Here is a 20,475-nt window from a genome sequence, read left to right on the forward strand (position 1 = left end):
AGACTCTTGAGTCAGCCTGCAAGTCCGAACAGCACTGGGATATCATGCAGCGGCAAAATTAATCACAATTGCCTCAGGAAATATTTCACACCACTGCGACTCAACATTGATACAGTAACAATAATAACAATAATTTTAACAAATGTGAACAACTTATTAATGTAAAACCAGATTTATTGTTCCTAACCTATTTTAGATCGTTTAAGAAATCCTCATGCATTAACTGAATACTGAATACTGCAATATGTTGTTTATCTATTGTTGTAACATTTAATATAGACTACAATAAAGGACCTGCTCCTTCATAAAAACTAAAAAAGAATGATTTTACTTTGTTGAGTAAAGGAAATGAAAATGAATAGAAAATATTTATCTTACCAACAAGAGTATTTCTCCTCCAGAATGCCATCTTGTCCTGGGACCTCCTGCTCCTTGTCTTGAAAGACACAATAACAATCTATCTGACTGCATACAATAATAAAAAGTGTGGTGCTGACCATTCTACAGAGGAGCACAAGTGGAGTGGATGTGTTGGAGGAGGAACAAGTCTGTAATAATCGGAGGCAATAGGAAGCAAAGTGGTGTCTGGTTTCTTTTGTCTTGAGACAAGCTCCAGCAGCAGATAAATTCCCAGTGAGCGGTCTTCTTAGTGAAAAGTCCCAAGTACAAACATCCCTCAGACTTGATGTACAGTTTAGTCATTTTTTAAGGAAATGGCTCTCTTTGTGTTTGGGTATATCATGGTAATATTTCTAAAGACTGCCTCCATTTCTCCTTTCCTTGCATAAGTTTCCTCCAGCCGTGGATGGAGTCATGTAAACGGTTAGAGAAGAAGCGAGAGAGAGAGAGAAAGAGAGAGAGAGAGAGAGAGAGAGAGAGAGAGAGAGAGAGGGGGGGGGGGGGGGGGCTGACTGCAGACTGTGAAAATGGTTCAGGAAGACACCAGCGTCTCATGCTGGAGCTGTGTGAGTGTGTGTGTGTGTGTGTGTGTGTGTGTGTGTGTGTGTGTGTGTGTGTGTGTGTGTGTGTGTGTGTGTGTGTGTGTGTGTGTGTGTGTGTGTGTGTGTGTGTGTGTGTGTGTGTGCGTGTAGCAGCAGGGGACTGTCAGATTGGATTTAACCACTGTGGTTATTTTGGGAAACTTTCTTTCAGAATTGTTCATATCATTCTTATTCTTATTTTTTATTTCATTTGATATAGTGGTAGTCAGGGGCGGCTCCTGGTACAGCCGACATAGGCGGTTGCCTAGGGCGCAAATTGCCGAGAGGGCGGCACAGGAGACTGATTTATCATGACGTGACACATACAATGTAAAACAATATAGTGACGTCACACCATCATCCTGTAACCCCGGGATGCACCGGCAGCACCGGGAGCGCCAGGAAAAGCGGTCCGCATCCTTCCTCGCTTCACACACACACAAGCACATAATCTCCTGTGGGGGGTTGGGGGGCTAGCTTCCGTAGGTCAGTCACCTGTGACGACCAGCATCATTTACCCCTGATCCAGCCCGATCATTTACCCCTGATCCAGCCCGAAAAAACCTCTGATCATCAGCTTTTTAGGGATATACGCTCTCTAACTCTCTTAGTTTACTACAATTCAAATTCTTTCCACTTTAAAATAGGGAAATATCCTTCACCAGAAATCTTTTAATCTGAATCAAAGTGATGGACTGAGAGAGGGATAAAAATGTCACACTATTTGATTTATTAGGGCCCGAGCACTGACAGACAGACAGTTAAAATTAAAATTAAATTAAATTAAATTTAACTTAATTTAATTAAATTAAATATAAAAACAATTAAGTTAAATTAAGTCAAATTAGAAAAAAAAAATTAAAAAAAAAAAAAAAATCGCACACATCCTGCGCAGATGCCTACTGCGCACATTCTGCGCACAAACCCACTGCCCACATTCTGCGCAGAAGCCCATTGCGCACATTCTGCGCAGATGCCCATTGCGCACATTCTGCGCACAAACGCACATTCTGCACAGAAGCCCATTGCGTGCGCAGGTTCTTTTTTTTTATTCATTTAATTTAAATTTATCCTTTTATTTAATTAATTTAAATTGACATAGTGCAAGATATTTTGCAAATAATAAGTAACTGAAATCACTGCCAATTTTAAGAGTTCGGTATATCGGCATGAAGATGGGAGAGAATGTGGATTGAACCCGGGACCACCTTATTGCAGAACATTCTATGCTGCTTTTGATACAGACTTCGGAGAAAATATTTTCTACAGCCTTACTTAAATGTTACTTTTATATTTTGGGATTTTAGATACTGGACGATTTTAAATGCTTTAAAAACCTATTGTTAGAGAATAACCCAGTAGTTTACTATGGAGCCAGAACAGTCTCAAAAGGATTAAATGCACACAGAAATGAATACGTGCGCAAAAAAGATCCACAAATACATTTTCAATGCTCACACAAATATGTTTCATTCCATATATAAGAAAAAAAAATTCACATGTAAAATATAAGATTCATAAACACATTTTTCTAACTACACGTCGAAATGGCGGACAGCCCACGGATAGCACCTGGCTGTGATTGGTCCACTAAAAACATAATTTCCACCCGGCGTCATTTCCGGACCTCTAACTTCCTGTTTCATTCCCTAAATCACAATAAACCTAAATCACAACTACGACTCTATGATTAATGTGACAAGTGTGTTAAGCCAGCGGGGTTGTCCGGCTGACTGTGGCTGGTTAGAGCACTTACAGCATGTGTGTACGATCACATACGGTTATAACGAACTTTGATAACGGGGCTAGCGGGCTAGCCACCATGCTAACTGCGGTGGGAACAGCGCAAAAACCCGCTGACTTAATCCCAAGGCTCTCATGACACTGTTTCTCAAACACCGTCAGGTTAGAAGCAAACACTTGGTAGTCGCTAGTATCGGGTGTCCGTGCTGACTGTGTGTGGGAGCTGGGGGGAGCTAGCTGCCTCCGTGTAGCTTCAAGCTGTTGCAGCTGTTGAATTAGCAACGCAGTTTGGAAACAATACCGGGGAACCGCTGCGATAACATAAGCATTTTGAGCCGCTGGGTGTCACTTTATTTCAGCAAAACTGTCGCGTCATCAACAGCCCTTTTCTGTTGTCATCGTTCTCTGTGTGTGAGGAGCCAATCAGCGTCTACTAATTCTATGTCTATTGGCTGGCGGGCTAAAAACCTCCAGGCTGCCTGCGCGCGTTTTAATGACGTCGTGTAATGGCACTCACGTGATTGGCTGTACAGGAGTGAGACATCTGATTGGCTGCAGACGATCCCCTCTTAGAAAAAACACATTCGTGAAACAGAGACACGTCAGGGGAGTCTCAAAAGTCTCAAAAGTCTCACACACAAATGCAGCGAGGTTTACAAATTAAAAGCACTTTGTAAATGCAGGTCCAACAGTTTATATATGAATGTAACAAGCTCCAAATATGTATTTGATGAAGATTGCAAATACTTTTACATGCATATATTTGTGAATTTTTTTTCTATTTGTGTGTGCATCGGAAATATGTTTATGAATCTTATATTTTACATGTGATTTTTTTTTACTTATATATGGAATGAAACATATTTGTGTGAGCATTGAAAATGTATTTGTGGATCTTTTTTGCGCATGTATTCATTTCTGTGTGCATTTAATCCTTTTGAGACTGTTCTGGCTCCATAGTTTCCAGCCTTGACTTCTGACGCCTTTCAAGAATCAAGCTGCTGCTTGTTTCCATGTGATGTCCTGAGGCTGCCCCCTGCTGGCTTCTGGGTTCCTCTGCACTCCAGCTGTTGACATGAATGAGCTTTGCTAATGAAAGAATGCTGCATAGTCACATGCAGTATGCGTTGAGAGCACAGCATCCTGGTTTAAATGTTACTACCCACACATCTCCTTTGGTACTCTGTGTGCAATAAGCATACTGTGACAGGGTGAACATTTGATGCGTAATTTCAAGTAAAGTTGAAAAAAATAATAAAATCAAACTATGCCAATATCAGCAAACAGCTCCAGAAGGTTTTGAGGTACAATCAGTCACTCTGAAGGGACTTAAAATGGAAGGATATTCCAAAGGAAGTGGAGAAACAACACATCAAGGCATAGCATGAGAGATGGATGGAGTTGATGTGCTAATAGTCCAATAAAACCAAATATATTTCCTGTCAGCTTCCCTCTTAAAAAAGATTAAATTATCAGGTGCACAATTCAGAAAGCACCGCAAAGTAGAGGAGGAGAAGAAAGAACAATATAGAAGTAAGAATCAGCCCGATTATGGACATCACTAATGTTTATTTTTGTCGACATGACATGATGTGCTATCGGTACAGCTGATTTCAGCAGACTCTTTTTATATTTTTTAATATATATTTTTTAGTGTTTTTTATAGCTTACAATTTTGTTTGCCTCTGTGTGCATCTGTATACAGTCCAAAACTTCTTGGGGATGCATGACAGTTTGCGTGTGTATGTTGGGGGGGGGGGGCGCGCCGATTTGAAAACTCGCCTAGGGCGCCAACATTGGCAGCGACGGCCCTGGTGGTAGTAGCAGAAGTATTATAATAATAAAGAAATTAATAAATAATAATAATGATAACATATAGTATAAGGATCCAGAGTCTTCACGGTAGCGATCGGGGGACTCAATCAATCACTTTCAGCTGTCAATCATGACATGACGGTTCCTATAGCATCAATTAACTAATTAAAAACAATATTACCAGGACATTTAACAGTTGAACATATGCCGGAAACCATTTTTGAGTTATTTGTAATGTCCTTTTTTCTTTTTTTTTCACAAAAAAAGAGGAGGCCGGCTTTATAACCTATACTGCAGCCGGCCACCAGGCGGTGATTCACTTTTGGGAAGCAGTCATGCCATTCACCCAATCTAGGGGTTCTCCCTCTGTACTACATTTCCCAGGGTGCTCGGTAACACACCCGACAATCTTGAAGACATGAGTTGTCAAGAAGAAAGACAGAAAGAAGGAGTGACACAGATGAGATGTTTTTTTATTTATATAGCTGGGATGTGTTTAAATCTGAGGCTTTCGATTGCTCAGATAGTGGAGGGGGGCGTGGCCGAGGCGTCTGAACTACACTTACCGACACAACTCGTTTCCTTCATTCCCCCGGTTCCAGGAAGTTCACATCGGGTTGAAGTGTCTGCGGACGGCGACAATCCTGCTCGCTGAGGACAGGAAGCAGGCTGGACACATTCTGCAGTCTCCTGACAGGATTGTGACTGAGCCTGCAGCTACACGAGGAGACGAGGTGGGTGTCAAACAAGTGGCCTCAGTCCACGTCTCCGTCCTAAACTCGATCTGAATATCAGGTTAAAGCTGTCTACGCATGTGACGCAGGCTCGGGGGTGTTTGTTACGCAGTGTGCAGAAGTAAAGGTCAGATTTGGATCCATAACGTCTCATTCGAGTATAAGTATTTGTTTAAAAAACAAGCTCAGTATAAATAAGTATTTTCCTTAAAATGATCAGTATTATTTTTATTGTGGTAGTCCTTTGACTCAAACTCCTCCTCTCCTTATCAGCACATGACAGCTGACTAGATATTAAGGTGTGTGCTGAATGTCACACGTATATTACTTAATCATAAAGTCACTTATATACCATAGTGATAACCAGTAATTCCCTGTGTTGAGCATAAACCAGTAAGTTCAGTTTTTTTACTCATAGACAACTATATACAAGATTCATTGCCAACCAGCATGACTTGCATTTGTTGTCTGGACACAGAATGGCTGCTCTGGGTCGTCTGAGGCTGTGCCGCTCCACTGCCAATGCCATCTCTAACTTTCACACCAGCAGCCGGGTTTCTGCCAAGGAGCACTACAAAATGCTTGTGCTCGGGGGAGGCTCCGGGGGCATCACAATGAGTGCCCGGATGAAGAGGATGATGGGAGCCGGGAACGTCGCCGTCGTAGAGCCCAGCGAGGCAAGGATCCGCTAGTTTGTGCCCAAGACCATAATACAAACTGCGATGTATAAAACTTTGCCTTCATATATCCTGTAGAAAACATAATACAATCTTCTGTCATACCAAACTGCTGTTTAAGTCTTTCTTTTGAATTTTTTCCCCAGATGCACTACTATCAGCCAATATGGACCCTGGTCGGTGCCGGTGCAAAATCTCTAGCCTCATCCGGTCGACCCACTGCCAGCGTTATGCCTTCTGGAGTGAAGTGGGTGAAATCTAAAGTTCAGGAAATAAACCCAGACACCAATACTGTCTGCACAGAGGATGGAACTGAAGTATGTTTGCTTTAGGGAACTATAACAATGGCTCTGTACACATTGAAGGTTTAAAATAGCTCAATGATCATCTACTGGCTTTTGCACTGAAGCCGACCATCTGTCTTTCACATTGCAGATCTCCTATGAGTATTTGATTGTGGCTCTTGGATTACAACTGCATTTCGAGAAGGTGAATGAATGATTTTGGTCTATTGCAGCTTTATATACAGTAATTACAACTGCACTTGTGTCCCAGGAAACGTATGGTTTTCTTAAACACAGATCAAAGGACTACCAGAGGCGTTCGACCATCCAAAGATTGGGTCAAACTACTCAGTGCAAACTGTGGAGAAAACATGGACGGCTCTGCAGAACTTCCAAGGGGGCAACGCCGTGTTCTCTTTCCCAAATACTCCTGTGAAATGTGCCGGAGCGCCGCAGAAGATCATGTACCTAACAGATTCCTTTCTCAGGAAGGTACTTGCATTTCGGGATGTAACAATGATTTTGCTTGTTTTCCACGATCTCTCAGATTTCATCAAGACTTCTTTTTATGTTTATTTTCAAGACAGGAAAAAGGGCCGAGGCCAATATAATATACAACACATCGCTCCCTGTGCTGTTTGGCGTCAAGAAATATGCTGACGCATTGTGGGAGATTGTGAAAAGCCGTGACCTACAAGTGAACCTGAGGCAGAACCTGATTGAAGTGCGGGCAGACAAACAGGAAGCTGTCTTTGAAAACCTTGACAAACCCGGAGAAACAAATGTCATTGAGGTATTTGTGTTACTGTACCTCCTCATTATCTTAAAATAAGATGTTGTATAGACTGCTTACCTCTGTGGTTTGTCATTTGCTTTCTATTTAAATCCTGAAATAATAATGCAGTCTTTTGTCTGTATAGTGTCTGTATGGTATCAACATACTAGTTTATCTTTTGTTTCAATTTTCACCTAAATACTTGACAAATTAGGAGAAGAGACCAGAGTAGTAACATTTGACCGTCACTGTTCTTCTTCATCAGTATGAAATGCTTCACGTCACACCACCAATGGGACCCAACTTGGTGATTAAAGGCAGTCCACTGGCCGATGAGGTCGGCTGGTTGGATGTCAACAAAGACAATCTCCAACATAAGACGTATCCAAATGTGTTTGGGATCGGAGACTGTACCAACCTGCCCACGTCCAAAACTGGTGCCGCTGTCGGTAAGTGATTGTGTCACAAGTTTGAACATTGCAGCCACACATTACTGGAAAGTACACTGTTGCTGCGTCCTGTTAATGAATTTGGGTGAATTACACAACCAACTATTTACACAAGATCTATAAAAGAGTGCACCACACCCTGTGACATGTAATGAAGAGATTGACTGACTCTCCCAACTCATCAGTCTCAAGTTCACTTTGCTTTTAACATAGTGGTTTAACAGATTGGAACGTTAAGATACCGATTCAAGTTTTTAGTGTATACAAAGTAACATGCCGAACATTCCTACTTAACTCATGTTCTAACAAAGGTAGGTTTCATTGTTGTATTTCAGTGAGCTCACTACAGATGTGATCTCTTCTTTTTGGCCTCTGATGGGGACTGAAGATTACGCAAACTATTTTTTTTTAAAACATAACCTTTCTTTCAGACATGAACTCCAGAAAATGTCTGGAAAATTGGGTCCGGGAATTTTCTGGAGTTTGTTTCCACATATAAAGAATGCAGCTAGAGATTGTTGTTACAAAATGGCTCCAGAAATATCAACAAAAAAATTCCGCTTATGCCTCTGTAACAGGCATCAACATGCTCACTCACTCACTGTGAATTTTTCCAACAATTTCCTTCTGTATTCTCACGTGGGCTGCTCTGACATTTTACTTGGGGGCTGGGAGGAAAACTTATTCAGAAAGTGTCCACAGAAACTGACTCTGACATTTCCCTTTTCACATACAGCCCCACTAGTATGATTTTGAGGAGTAATAATAAGAAGTAGCTTTTCTCTCTGGTGTGGAACCAACATTATGGCGGTCTAAAGCTGCTGTCATGTGAGCAGAATAATAACAAGGAATTATAGTAGTGTGGCTCTGTCCTTTTATTGAAGAGCTCCCTGAAACTACAGTCAAAACATCTAGTTGACGCTTACTTCAAAACAAACGACACTCCAGATCCTTTGTTTTAAAATCTCTATTGAAACTTTCTTCTTGTAGTGGTAACTAAACAGAAGAATTTAGTTCTCTAATCTATTAAAGATCCGGGGATTGGAGTATGAGCATGCTTGAAGACTATTGTGCTCCTCACTCTTTATTTTCATCATAAAAAAATAAACAATCACAGTTAGCACATTAACCCTCCAGCCAATCAAAGGCCAGGACTGTCTTCACTCCCAATAGTCCCAGTCAATCCACGGGCTGCAATTATTTTGTGGAACTGTCTATTCTTATCAAATGAGGCGTTTTAGAAAACAAATATTTCACCAACAAATTACTTTTCTTTTCTCATTACTCTCCTTTATGTCCCGACTACCTGCACAGAGCTGGTGAATCTGAATTTTTCTTTTATAAACCATAGACGTGAAATGAGCTGCAAGACAGTACTAAACATGGAATCATTACCCTCCCTTGACACGTTCCAAAATCCTTTAAAACAGTTTTCATACAACAATGTCATTGTACGTCAAATGTGGCTTTTATTTTCCATGATAAATTTTTGCCATTGATTCCCGCATTCTTCTATGTCTGTGGTGTATTTGAATCTGTCCGTTTCAGTGTGTTGTTATGTTCCCTCAAGGAAACATTTATAGATTTTTTTTCTCTAAAACTTTTCTCTCATTTGTAGCTGCGCAGTCTGCCATCCTGAACAGAACCATCAGCAAAGTACTGAAAAATGAGAAGCCAGACAGGAAGGTGAGGTGAAACATAAAAATCAACTTTGAACTGTTTTATAACTTCCCTGTTTGAAGTGTCTGTTACAAAATGGGCTAAAACATGATCCGTGACGTTGTTAACAGTATGATGGCTACACGTCATGTCCACTGGTTACGAGCTACAACACCGTCATGCTGGCAGAGTTCGACTACAACGGAGAACCACTGGAAACATTCCCCATCAACCAGGCCAAAGAAAGACGATCAATGTACCACATGAAAGCTGATGTAATGCCTCATCTCTATTGGCATGGGCTTCTCAGGTATTTACACTGTGGTTGAGCAATAACGTATTGAGAGCTTGTAGTACTGAATTATTCTAACACATTTGCTACTTCTCTCTTAATTTCTCTCACATAAGGGGCCTGTGGGGTGGACCAGGACCATACAGGAAACTCTTTCATCTCGGGATGAAGTGAAACTTCATTGTTGTGTTACAAGTTCAGAGTTACGTTTCCTTATAGGACATTTCTAGTGTGAAAAAAGAAAGCATGAAATTCATAATACCTTAATGGATAAATATTTATTATTTTTCCATAAGGGATTTTAGTGATTTAAGTGTAATCCTACATCCTAAATTGTTAATTGAAAAATATAAATATATATACTCAGAATAGTATTGACCTTGTACTTAATGGTGTTTTAAATCGTATATCATAACAACAATATCGTTATTGATATAGTGCATAAGGGTTTGTTTTTCTGTAATAATTATTTTATTATAAGCTGCTGACTTATATTTTTGGTTGGACTTTTGATTAATTCATTATTATACTGCTTTCCAGGCAGCCAGTTTGTTTCAGCGTCATGAAATTCACCTTGCAGAGCCTAGATCTAAATTGACATTTTGTTGTTGCGTGTTGTTTGGAAGACAATGCAACTTTGTGTTTCAGAGAATCCATGTGGCAGCTGAGCCATTAAGGCAGAGACACAAATTAAAACTTTACTTTTTTGACCATGTACCAGAGGCAGAGCCAGGGGGCATCTTTTCTTTTTTAATAAAGAAATAAGTCACTCACTAACGATACTATTATATAGCTTTTATTTTGAAAAGTTTTGAACTTGGGTCCAAAGTTGGATCAATTGCTTAACAGACCTCAGAAATATCTATAATTACAATTTCATGAAAAAATAACAACAGCCCAGTGAATCATTCCAACTTATACATAAACCAGTAACAAAGCAAATTCAGCCTCATTTTATGAAAAACACCACTGCATATGAACTAGGTAGGATGAACACAAAGGTTTCTAACTTGACTCTGCACCATAGACGGTTTCTAAAAAGCTCTGCACAAACTGTCCAGCACACAAACAATAACAAAGTGATTTATATTCACAAAAGTTCTTTGCCACACTAATGTTAAAACTGATGATGGCGATTTGAGTTAGAAAAAAATGAATGAAAAAAACAAAACAGATCATGCACTCCATGTATCATGGACCAGGGGCTGCAGGTGCACCAGTGTGAAGGTGCAGTCCCACCGCAGCACCAGCAGGGACTTGCTGTGCTAGTGAGCCTCGGTGCAGCTGCTCGCGCTCTAAAGCCATTTTCCTCCGCTCTCCGCCACGTTGGTTCCCTGACGCGCGTGTCGCATTCTCCTGCGTTGTGTTTGTGAAGAGGCGGGAAATGGCGTCCACGCAAAGACATGGTTGATCTGTGACCAGCCACCGAGCGACACACCGCTGCCAGCGACAACCACGGCCCGACATCTACCAGCTGGGCCGCCACGGTCGCCGCCGAGAGCCGACCACGCTGCAGCAGGGGTCCGCGAGCTTTCCGGGTCATCGGTAGGCAACAAACAACGTCAACATGTAAACAAAAAGAAAAGGGTTCGTCCTCCGCCGCTGCTACATAGCGGCTAACGTTAGCCTAGCGAAGGGGGCGTAGTCTAATGGCTGAGCATAGTTATGGAGGCAAACAAAATAGCCACCGCGCGGGCTAGCTCTCATTAAGCTTCATACTAACAATTGATTCGTGGGTCGTGTGCGTGTTAAAACCATGTATGTCACGGGGGACAGGTGTGGGCACTGAAGTGAACACTGTCACCGCTTTGCTTCTGCTGCCTTTGGCGTTTTTTGTTAGCCTGGAAGCTAGCTACACTGTAGCTTCCTGCGCTAACCACGGAACCCATTGACAGCAGTCGGTCCACGGGGTGATTGATCCCAGTTGACCGCTGACATTAGCGGAAATTACGGCCACACACACACACGTGGAACCGCAGCTGCTCACAATGGTAGACGCTGTGGTCCGTGACGGCTGATAGCAGCAGGTGGCTAATGCTAGCGCTAGCTGTTGTTAATGCAGCCTGTCCGATGTTACATAACGATAGACGGCGGTGCTGTGAGGTCATCACATGTGGATTAAATACAGTTACCTTACAAATATGTAGCTTTATTGACCAAATGTGAAAACACCAGCTTTATTTGAACACATCTAATGTTCATACCTCAGAGTTAGTGTGTTTATCACGTACACTGACAGGTCTGACTCATCTGCTACGGACGTCAACTCTTAACTTTGTTGTGACAACCAAACATGAGATGATTTTAATTGATTTGATCATCAGGTTCAGACAATCGGCTCTGACGTGACTGAATGTATTGAGGCACCAGTGAAGATATCACTGTGATTATTCACAATCTGACAAGTAACTAGAGACTGGAGCTCAGAGGTGTTCCACATTGTTTGTTTGAGGTCATTCAAAAACCATGCCAGCTATTTTTATAATTTCAATGTATTCTTATTTAATTTTTATAGTCACATCTGTATCTGCATTAACTATCCACTTTCTGTTGCCGTGTCTGAGATCTGTTCAGTCACTAACTCAATCTGTTTTAATTCATTTCTGTACTTGTGTTGGTGGAATGGCTGTGTGTTTGGCTTTTATTCAACAGAACTGTTTTTTGCTAAATATTACAAACTGAATGTGCATTGAAATTATAGCCTTTTAAAGATTATAACCAGACAGTCAAACATAACCGCTTACATTCCAGCAAAAGCAGGAATCGTAACTTGTGACATTGAGGAATGTTTGGTATCAAACCGGTAAAAGGATTTCTATTAGTGCTGTATCTTGCAGTTGTGCATTTATTTTGTCTGTGACTTTTAAAATACAGAACGATTATTTATTGATCTTTGCTAAGTATAATTGTAAATTTGACAATAACTCGAAAATTTGATTGACTTCTTACCTATGTTTGGCTCTATTTGGTGGTCATTTTTTTAGGTGACATTAAAGGTGACTTGACTACATTATATTGAAGTGTTACTTATTTTTACACAAACAGGACGTGTGAAAACAATGCTGTTTATTGAATGTTGTCATTCTGTATTGATTCTCTTAAATTATCTCAGATATTCAATCAACATTTGTCTTGATTTTCTTTTTCCTCCTCAGCTTTTTCTATGTGACGGTGGAGAATGATGAGGCTGAGAGTGCGTAAAGCTCCTCAGCAGCCAAACCTAGGCCGTCGAACCAACCCAACCCCGGCCAAACGGAAACACTGTGAAGTGGAGCCATCCTCGGTGAGAGGTCGAGGTAAAATGCAGAAGAACGAAACAGGCCTGTTCTCCACGATAAAGAAATTCATACGTGGAAATGCTGTCAAGGTGAGTGCATCTGGATCCACCGCTGCTCTTGTGCAATTTAGTTTGTACTCCCTTAACGTGAACATACGCTGTAAGATTACACAGACACACACTCCCTGTTTGTAGACATTGAGATCCATAAACTTCAAACACAACCAACATTGTTTCCCAGCAGACTTCTGTAAACCTCTTCAGTTTGGCAGCTGTTGCATATAATGATAATAAATGGTTAGCCACTTGTGCTTATTTCAATTGTTAGTCAAACTTATGTCGACAGTACAAATTCAAGAACATACTGAGAATTTATCTAAAAAGCTAATCTTTTTCCCACTCTCCTTTGTCTATAGGTCCTTTCAGACATGCACCTCAGTCCTTCTTGACAATTTAATCTCCCGGGTCACTTTTACACAAACTTCTTGCTCACAAAGTGAATCCCATTTTTAGCCTGAATTTTTCTTATTTAACCAGAAGATCCGTGATTGGATCCCAGTCTTTCAACGCTTCCGTCTTCCAAGTGCCAAATGTCAATAAACTTAACCCCAGGTGTCTTGTGTGCATGTATTTGTGAGCAAACATAGTTTGTAGACCAGATAATAGTCAAAAGTTTCTCCTTGTGAAAGATTGTGTGGTGTGTGACCCCCGCCTCATGTTGTATGAACAACAATGACCGCAAACAAAGTAGTGATCAGACAACTTTGAAAGTTGTGTCCTGTGACTTGTGACATGTAAAGAGAGAAATTTGGTGTGTTCTTGTTTGCTAACAATTGTTGTTTAGTAAATAGTGACAGTTTCCCAGAGTTACGATGACATTTTCATGTCTTTTCCTTCTTTTTTTTTGTCCATCCCTTTTTCCTCCCACAGGTTGAGCAGGACATCCCAGCCAAGAGGAGTCGTATCGATTGTAGTGCTGATAGCAATCTCATCACTTCAACACCACAGACTAGAGGCCTTTCCAATAAAGCTGTCTCCAGAGTTTGCCGGAAAACTCCAACTAAAGGTAAGGAAGTGTGATTTGGTTCAGCTTGACTGCAGCTTCTCAAGTTGATTGGCTACAAAAAAAAACTCACCATATACAGAAAATTATACATTTAAGTTAATATTCAAGAATTGTCTTTGTTTTATTTCTTTATTTTTCAGACACAATGACGTGCAGCAGTAAACCAGTTAAACCAAATGGTAAACTAGAGGCTCCTGTTGAGCCAGCAAGCAGCCCAACACGCACCACCCTGCTGGGAACAATCTTCTCTCCCGTCTTCAACTTCTTCTCACCAGCGACGAAAACCGGTAAGGCAAAAATAATCCTCTGATACATGTCCCAAACTATATCGTTTTGGAAAGATTACAACTGTAATGACTGCTCTTTTCTTTTGTGTTGCCTCATTTAAGCCACTCCTGGTTCAGACTCTCCTGGCCAAGCGATAGAGGCAGAGGAGATCATGAAACAGCTGGACATTGAGCAGGCTAAAGAAATGCCCAGCAGCACTCTCACGTCCACAGAGACCATCACGACGTGTCCCACCGCCCCCGTGATGCCACCGAGGCCTCAGATCTCCTCTGACACAGCCATAGAACAAGCGGAGATTGTCACTGAAACCGACATGCCCCCGTTAACAGGTAGGATGGCTCTAACATTACATCAAGCTTCGTGCTTGTAAGCTGGGAAACTTTCTTGACATGAGCATGAGCAGAGGCAGCTAATGTGATGGACCATTTATGTGTCAGGCACCATCATGACCTGCTCTTACAAGTTTATTGCATATTTTATTTTCACTGCCAGCAGTTCAAACCTGAGTCAAATGCCAACTGCTGACGGTTCTCATTACTTCCACCATGTCATCGCCATGTGTCTGTTTCTCTGTAAGCAGGATTATTAAAAAACTACTGAAATGATTTTAATGAAAATACATGAAGCAAGAAGGAACCCATTACATTTTAGATTAGATACGGATCACGGTGGCAGGTCCAGGAATTGACTTTCTGTAACATGGCAAAATAGGATGATCACAAATAAGCAAACAATTCAGTGGCAAACCTTCGCCTCCCGTTCGTTTCCAATCTTTACGATGGAGGAGGGGAACTCTGACCCAAGATATTCATTAATTTGTGTATGACTGTGGTCAAAAACGTATGCATCCCCCTAGTGCCCTTGTAGTTATAAACTAGGTGAACAAATTAATAGAAACATCAGTCAGTCAAGTCAGTTTGAAAGATGTTAACATAGTTGTAACCTCTGCTTTATGCTCAACAATGGAGATCTGGAGTGTTAATGAAACTTCTGTGTTCTTTTCAGAAAGTAAGAAATAACTATAGTTGAATATGATAATCTACTAATACGACCTCAGAATGAAGTTTTTTAGAACACTAAGCTGTGTGAGGGCTTAGATGAGGGCAGTGAACTTAGTGGACTAAACACTGTAGAAGTCTTTAGACATAAAAGATCAAGGCTAAGGTGTTGGAAAAATGACTTGTATAAGAGAGCGTTTGATGGATGAAACCAAGTCAGAATGATGAAAGTATCCACATTGCTTCACTGGGAGATGAAGGTGAAAAAAGAGGATCCCATGTTTAATAGTTACTGCTGTATCAGATGATGTTATTGTGAGTGATAGAGAAATAAAGCCTCAGGAACACGCGTCATGTTTTCAGAGGGACTGATGAAAGCTACACTCAAGGAGAGATATAACTGACGTCTGAACTAATTCTTCCTACTCCTGTCAGCAGGTCCTGGTTGTATGCCAGGCGGCGGTTACCTACAGGCGTTACCCTCAGCTCCTCCTGAAACTACATACGATGAGGACTGGGAAGTTTTTGACCCGTAAGTAGAGCAATTAATTTTAAACCAGTACATTATGATCATAACCAGTAATTTATGAAAAACAATACAAAATTTGCTGTTAAATACAAATCTAATGGAGACAGTTTGGTTTAATGTTATACACAGGCTTCTGAACACACGCTGATCAGACCTTTTGAAAATTTCACCACTAGATGGCAGCAGAACCTGGACTTCTTTTCTTTTCCCCTACAGTTGATTGACTCATCTGAGAAGATAATGTTCTTATGTTATAATACAATGATAATAAGATATTTTCAAACCCTGAAGTATTCAAATCATATCTAAATTAAGTATTTTATTACCTGCCCTTATTGTTCACATTTGAGCTGGAGGACAACACAATTTTAAACTGACTTAAATGTCAAAGTCAATTTTATTGTCAATTCCGCTATGTACAGGACATACCGGTGTAAACAAACAACATATTAAGCCCCATCAACATAATACACATTACCACCTAGTATGCAGTCAAAAGGCCCACGGTGGATAGGATTTAGTGAAAGTGTTTCTTTTTAGTGACTTTTTTACCTTCAACAAATAAAGTGTCTCTTTTTGGTTCCTCTGCCTCCAGGTATTTCTTCATCAAGCATGTGCCTCCGCTGACAGAAGAGCAGTTAACACGCAAGCCAGCGTTACCTTTAAAGACCCGCAGCACGCCCGAGTTCTCTCTCGTCTTAGATCTGGTAAGAACCGACAGCACTGACACGTTTCCTGTGCTGTACCAGGTTATTTCACATAAACTGAATTGAATGTGTTTTTCATACTGTTTTTCTTTTGTCAGGATGAAACTCTGGTTCACTGTAGTTTGAATGAGCTTGAAGACGCAGCACTGACTTTCCCTGTGCTCTTTCAAGATGTCATATACCAGGTACTAACTGTTGCAGGTAAATCACAAACAGAAAAGTTTCTATTTTCTTGCAGCTCTGATTCATTTTCCTTTGTTCTTTTTGAATCTGAAGGTGTATGTTCGCTTGAGACCCTTTTTCCGGGAATTTCTTGAGCGCATGTCTCAAAAGTACGAGGTGAGGTGTCCCCTTGTCACAGTTTTTTCTTCAGCCTGACCAAGTTTACTTATTACACATTTATTGATGCTGCCTGTTCAAATTTCAGATTATTCTCTTCACGGCCTCAAAGAAAGTCTACGCCGACAAGTTGCTCAACATCCTGGATCCCAAGAAACAGTTGGTCAGGTGAGTGGAATCACAAGACTCTGAAGTGGCTTGTGTTGTTCATCCTGTCAGCTTTGCAATACACTGTTTAGAAAAACAACTCTTAAAAACATGGATTTCAGTTTCCTAAAAGCTAAAAAATTACTAAACACATATTTAGTTTTATTATGAAGTTGTCGAATATTTTCTCTTTCCTGACTTAGGCAGAAATGTTTTAAATATTCTTTATGTGCAAGCTTAGCAAAAAGAAGCTGAAAAATCTCCAGTATTAGTGATTCTTAATAAAGAGATTGGTCCTTCCATCATGTCTTCGTAATTTTCTGCTGCTTATTCAGCTTTAGGCCATGTTTTTAATGATTCATCATTATTCTTATTTTTGTATATTCTTTGTTGTTTGGTACATTTATTTATAAATTTAATTTCAGTTTAGTCCACTATTTGTCAGCCTCATTCCCTTCACCACAGAGGTTCTTGTTCGTTGTTTATGTTTGTTTGGGTAAATCTAATGTAAAAAGCTGTATTATACAAACATTTTTACTCAGGAATATTTTTTTCTTCCTCTTCAGACATCGGCTATTTCGTGAGCACTGTGTATGTGTTCAAGGAAATTATATTAAAGACCTAAACATTCTTGGACGGGATCTTTCCAAGACGATAATAATCGACAACTCACCCCAAGCCTTTGCTTATCAGGTAAACACCGCCAAGGAGACCTTGTATAGTCCCTCTAGCAGTGTGTGGTTTTTGTGTCACAGTGATACTCGATCATGTTTGTGTTTTTCAGCTTTCCAATGGAATCCCTATAGAGAGCTGGTTTGTGGATAGAAATGACAATGAACTTCTAAAGCTTGTTCCTTTCCTCGAGAAGCTTGTGGAGCTGGTAAGTGTTTTCAGTTTCAACATATTGTCTTTTGTCCAGTTAGATTAACAGCCTAACTTCCTCCTGGATGAATCGTCCACATCGCCGGCTGATGTGAGAGAAAAAGATCCGTGCTGAGCAGCGATTTTAATTCGTAGTTCATGACGTTATCATGTCTAGGTTCCAAAGTCTCTTAGATTCAAACACTACAAATCAGTACTTTATTTTTCCTGTGAAGTGAATCAAACTATATTTCACTCTATATTTGAAGTTGGTGAACATCACTTAAATTATTTTTTACATTTGACTTAAAAACGAAATCTGTGTTTCTTTCCTGTCCAGTTGTAACATCATCGGCGCGAACCAGTCACAAAACAAATCTTTCACAGTTGACATTTTACTTCCACGGGTCCTCGGCAACTCGCACAAGTTTAAAGTCAATTGGATGAAGATGGAATTGTTTAGAAAATTTAAAGACAGACAAACCAAACACTTTTCTGGATTTATCTGTAACCGTGATTTTTCACTGTGAACGCAAGTGCAGTCTGAAGTTTCTGCCCAGTGGGGGGGAGGGGGAATAAATATATAAACAAAATATTATGAACCCACTTGAGTATACTGCTAAGAAACATGAGGCTGAATCAAAAAGTCAGTTTTCTTATCAAATGATTTCACCTGTTCTCTCTCTCTTTCTGTCACAGAACCAAGACGTTAGGCCGCACATTCGAGAACAGTTTCGTTTGCACCACCTCCTTCCTCCAGACTGAGGACCTCGTGTTCGTCGTTCAGTTCCAGATTGTATCAAATAAGGGAAAACAAACCAGACTCCTTGAAGGATATATTTGATGGAGTCTTGTTTTCAAAGAAAACATAACCATTGTGATCATTATTTTTTAAAAACCATGCAAAAAAATTGGCCGCTATGTTGGAGGCAAAAAGTTCTGGATGTTTTTATACGTACGCAGTCGAACGCGCCTCAGAACAAAGCGACCTGCTTGCGGCGAGTTCTTTCTTTTCACTCGCTTCTTTTTAGTGTGACCATGACGAGGGCGGCCTCCTCTAAGGTGTTTTGTCTCTTCGGAACATTTTGGACAAAACTGAATGTCATGCAGTGTTGGATTTTATGGACTTTGTTGGTTTCAGCCTGACCTTGACCGGCCAGTCAAACCTGTATAATATTCAATCTATTGAATTGTAAATATATGTACATATATCTTTTTTTTTTTCTTCAAGGTTTTTAAGTCGTTTTATTTTCACTTCCACAGATTTTAGTATGTATCCTTTGATCGGGTTTCTTTTTTAAAACCAACCAACTGTTAGTGTGTTTTGTTTGAAGTTGTTGATGATCTGCTGCTTCTCTGTTTGTATGCCTGCGTTTCTCCTGTGATGCTTTACTCCATTACATGCAGTCGTCTGTATTAACGTGCAGTTTAAAAAAAAATTATCTTTGGAAGGACAATGTTTCTGAAAAGATATTTTAATGTATTTTAAGCTTGAAGAGGGTCTCAACTGAATACAAAGCCATAACGGCGGAACAATAATTTTTTGGGGGGAGATTTGTATCAGAGAGTCCATCTCCGATCTCAATGCGTCCTCTTTGATGACGGGAGGTGAGGGAGGTGGGGAAGGGGGGGTTCAGGCATCTTGCACTTTGACATCCAGCCCTTTGTAATTGATGTAAAAAAATAAAATAAACAAAATCTCGTCACTTTTTCTACACGGGTGTGCATCACCTATTTGGTTTGTGGGGAGAAAAAAAAAAGATGAAATTGTAGCACCAGCAAATCGCCGACATGTTTGCTTCGAGATCTTGTTTTCCAAGACGTCTTGTATGTGGGATTCTTTATGATGTAGGAGTCACAAGTTTTCTTGACTATTGAATGATCACTCCTGTTGTATTCAGTGTTACTCAATGGTTTCCTTCGAAATAAATACATTTTTATACGACTGAGCTTCCTGCTGATAATTTAAACGCACAACTTCGGGTATGTAATAATTGTTCTTGTATAGCAAACCATTTATATGAGAAGAGGACTGAGCTTGACCTTCCCTCTGGACCCTGGCATCACAGTCTCAGTTCTAAGGTCGCTCATCTGTTTTGAGTTTGAGCTTTTGACCATTGTCACATGTTCTTCACCAATTTGTCTGGTAGCTTGAATCTTTAGACGTTATAACTTCACTTCCACATGATCACTAGATAATGAATCTTACGTCTTAAAGATAAAAAAATGTAAGTTCACCTTGAGTAGATTTTAATGACCTTGTCAACATACAAGAGACAAATCTTTGAGGGGGAAACAGAAGTAATAACCCATATTGCAGTGTCTACTTCGTCTTTAAAAGTGGATTCGTGCTGCAGGAGTTTGAGTTGCTACAATAAGAGCTTATATCTTTGTCTTAAAATGGTTGATTTGGTGGTAATATGCTAATTCTAGGGCAAATATAGTTTGTTATTGGTAAATTGTCTAATCTTTTTAATGCAGCTTCTCTGAGTCCAGGTCACATTCATTGAATACATGTTATTACTAAGAAGTAGGCCGGTAGTTAGAGCATCTCTACTGATTCTCAGTCATACTTCCATATTATATATATATACACACACTGAGCAGTAGAAGCTGTGCATTTCTACACAAAATCTTATCAGAGCAATCAACAAATGAAATAAGTTTCAGAATTGTTAAAAGGTCAAATGTAGTATTATTTTTATAATTATAACAATAGTGAGGCCTGCAGCATCTCTTAACCTTCATATATAAATAAAATGAGCTTCAACTGTCGAACTGAAAATTGAAATACTATAATATTATTCAAGAAAACCAGGATGGTCAGTAATAAGTCAGTTATGCTTCCCTCACAC

The 20,475-nt window shown here is 40.2% G+C and overlaps 2 protein-coding genes across 5 annotated transcripts; both read left to right on the top strand.

Moving 5' to 3' along the window:
• The first annotated feature begins 5,112 nt into the window (after nt 1–5,112).
• Nucleotides 5,113–10,185, top strand: sqor (sulfide quinone oxidoreductase). 2 transcript variants are annotated; one of them, XM_053426142.1, is made up of 10 exons: nt 5,113–5,272; nt 5,751–5,949; nt 6,096–6,266; nt 6,385–6,438; nt 6,531–6,725; nt 6,817–7,026; nt 7,274–7,457; nt 9,076–9,143; nt 9,248–9,426; nt 9,525–10,185. In XM_053426142.1, exons 2-10 carry the CDS (start codon nt 5,752–5,754, stop codon nt 9,580–9,582), a joined length of 1,317 nt encoding a protein of 438 aa, XP_053282117.1. In that variant the 5' UTR covers nt 5,113–5,272; nt 5,751; the 3' UTR covers nt 9,583–10,185. The 2 variants fall into 2 exon arrangements, with proteins under 2 accessions (XP_053282117.1, XP_053282118.1); XM_053426143.1 differs by lacking the exon at nt 5,113–5,272 and adding an exon at nt 5,378–5,399.
• Nucleotides 10,186–10,693: 508 nt separating this feature from the next.
• ctdspl2a (CTD (carboxy-terminal domain, RNA polymerase II, polypeptide A) small phosphatase like 2a) lies at nt 10,694–19,565 on the top strand. Of its 3 annotated transcripts, none has more exons than XM_053426139.1 (13): nt 10,694–10,953; nt 12,564–12,775; nt 13,616–13,751; nt 13,892–14,038; nt 14,141–14,368; nt 15,473–15,569; nt 16,162–16,273; nt 16,372–16,458; nt 16,550–16,612; nt 16,701–16,780; nt 17,326–17,452; nt 17,544–17,639; nt 18,320–19,565. In XM_053426139.1, exons 2-13 carry the CDS (start codon nt 12,587–12,589, stop codon nt 18,383–18,385), a joined length of 1,428 nt encoding a protein of 475 aa, XP_053282114.1. In that variant the 5' UTR covers nt 10,694–10,953; nt 12,564–12,586; the 3' UTR covers nt 18,386–19,565. The 3 variants fall into 3 exon arrangements, with proteins under 3 accessions (XP_053282114.1, XP_053282116.1, XP_053282115.1); XM_053426141.1 differs by having other exon boundaries at nt 10,695–10,953; nt 15,476–15,569; XM_053426140.1 differs by lacking the exon at nt 10,694–10,953 and adding an exon at nt 10,992–11,166.
• Nucleotides 19,566–20,475: the final 910 nt, after the last annotated feature.

Source organism: Pleuronectes platessa, chromosome 7 (genome assembly GCF_947347685.1).
Source record: "Pleuronectes platessa chromosome 7, fPlePla1.1, whole genome shotgun sequence".
In the NCBI taxonomy this organism is placed as follows: Eukaryota; Metazoa; Chordata; class Actinopteri; order Pleuronectiformes; family Pleuronectidae; genus Pleuronectes; species Pleuronectes platessa.

Bases quoted from the DNA above. Each gene is read 5' to 3' on its own strand.
- sqor (XM_053426142.1), top strand. From the start codon at position 5,752: ATGGCTGCTCTGGGTCGTCTGAGGCTGTGCCGCTCCACTGCCAATGCC. The intron at 7,458-9,075 runs GTAAGTGATTGT...TCTCATTTGTAG, and splicing joins CAAAACTGGTGCCGCTGTCG to CTGCGCAGTCTGCCATCCTG. The intron at 9,144-9,247 runs GTGAGGTGAAAC...CGTTGTTAACAG, and splicing joins ATGAGAAGCCAGACAGGAAG to TATGATGGCTACACGTCATG.
- ctdspl2a (XM_053426139.1), top strand. From the start codon at position 12,587: ATGATGAGGCTGAGAGTGCGTAAAGCTCCTCAGCAGCCAAACCTAGGC. The intron at 17,453-17,543 runs GTAAACACCGCC...TGTGTTTTTCAG, and splicing joins CCCAAGCCTTTGCTTATCAG to CTTTCCAATGGAATCCCTAT. The intron at 17,640-18,319 runs GTAAGTGTTTTC...TTTCTGTCACAG, and splicing joins TCGAGAAGCTTGTGGAGCTG to AACCAAGACGTTAGGCCGCA.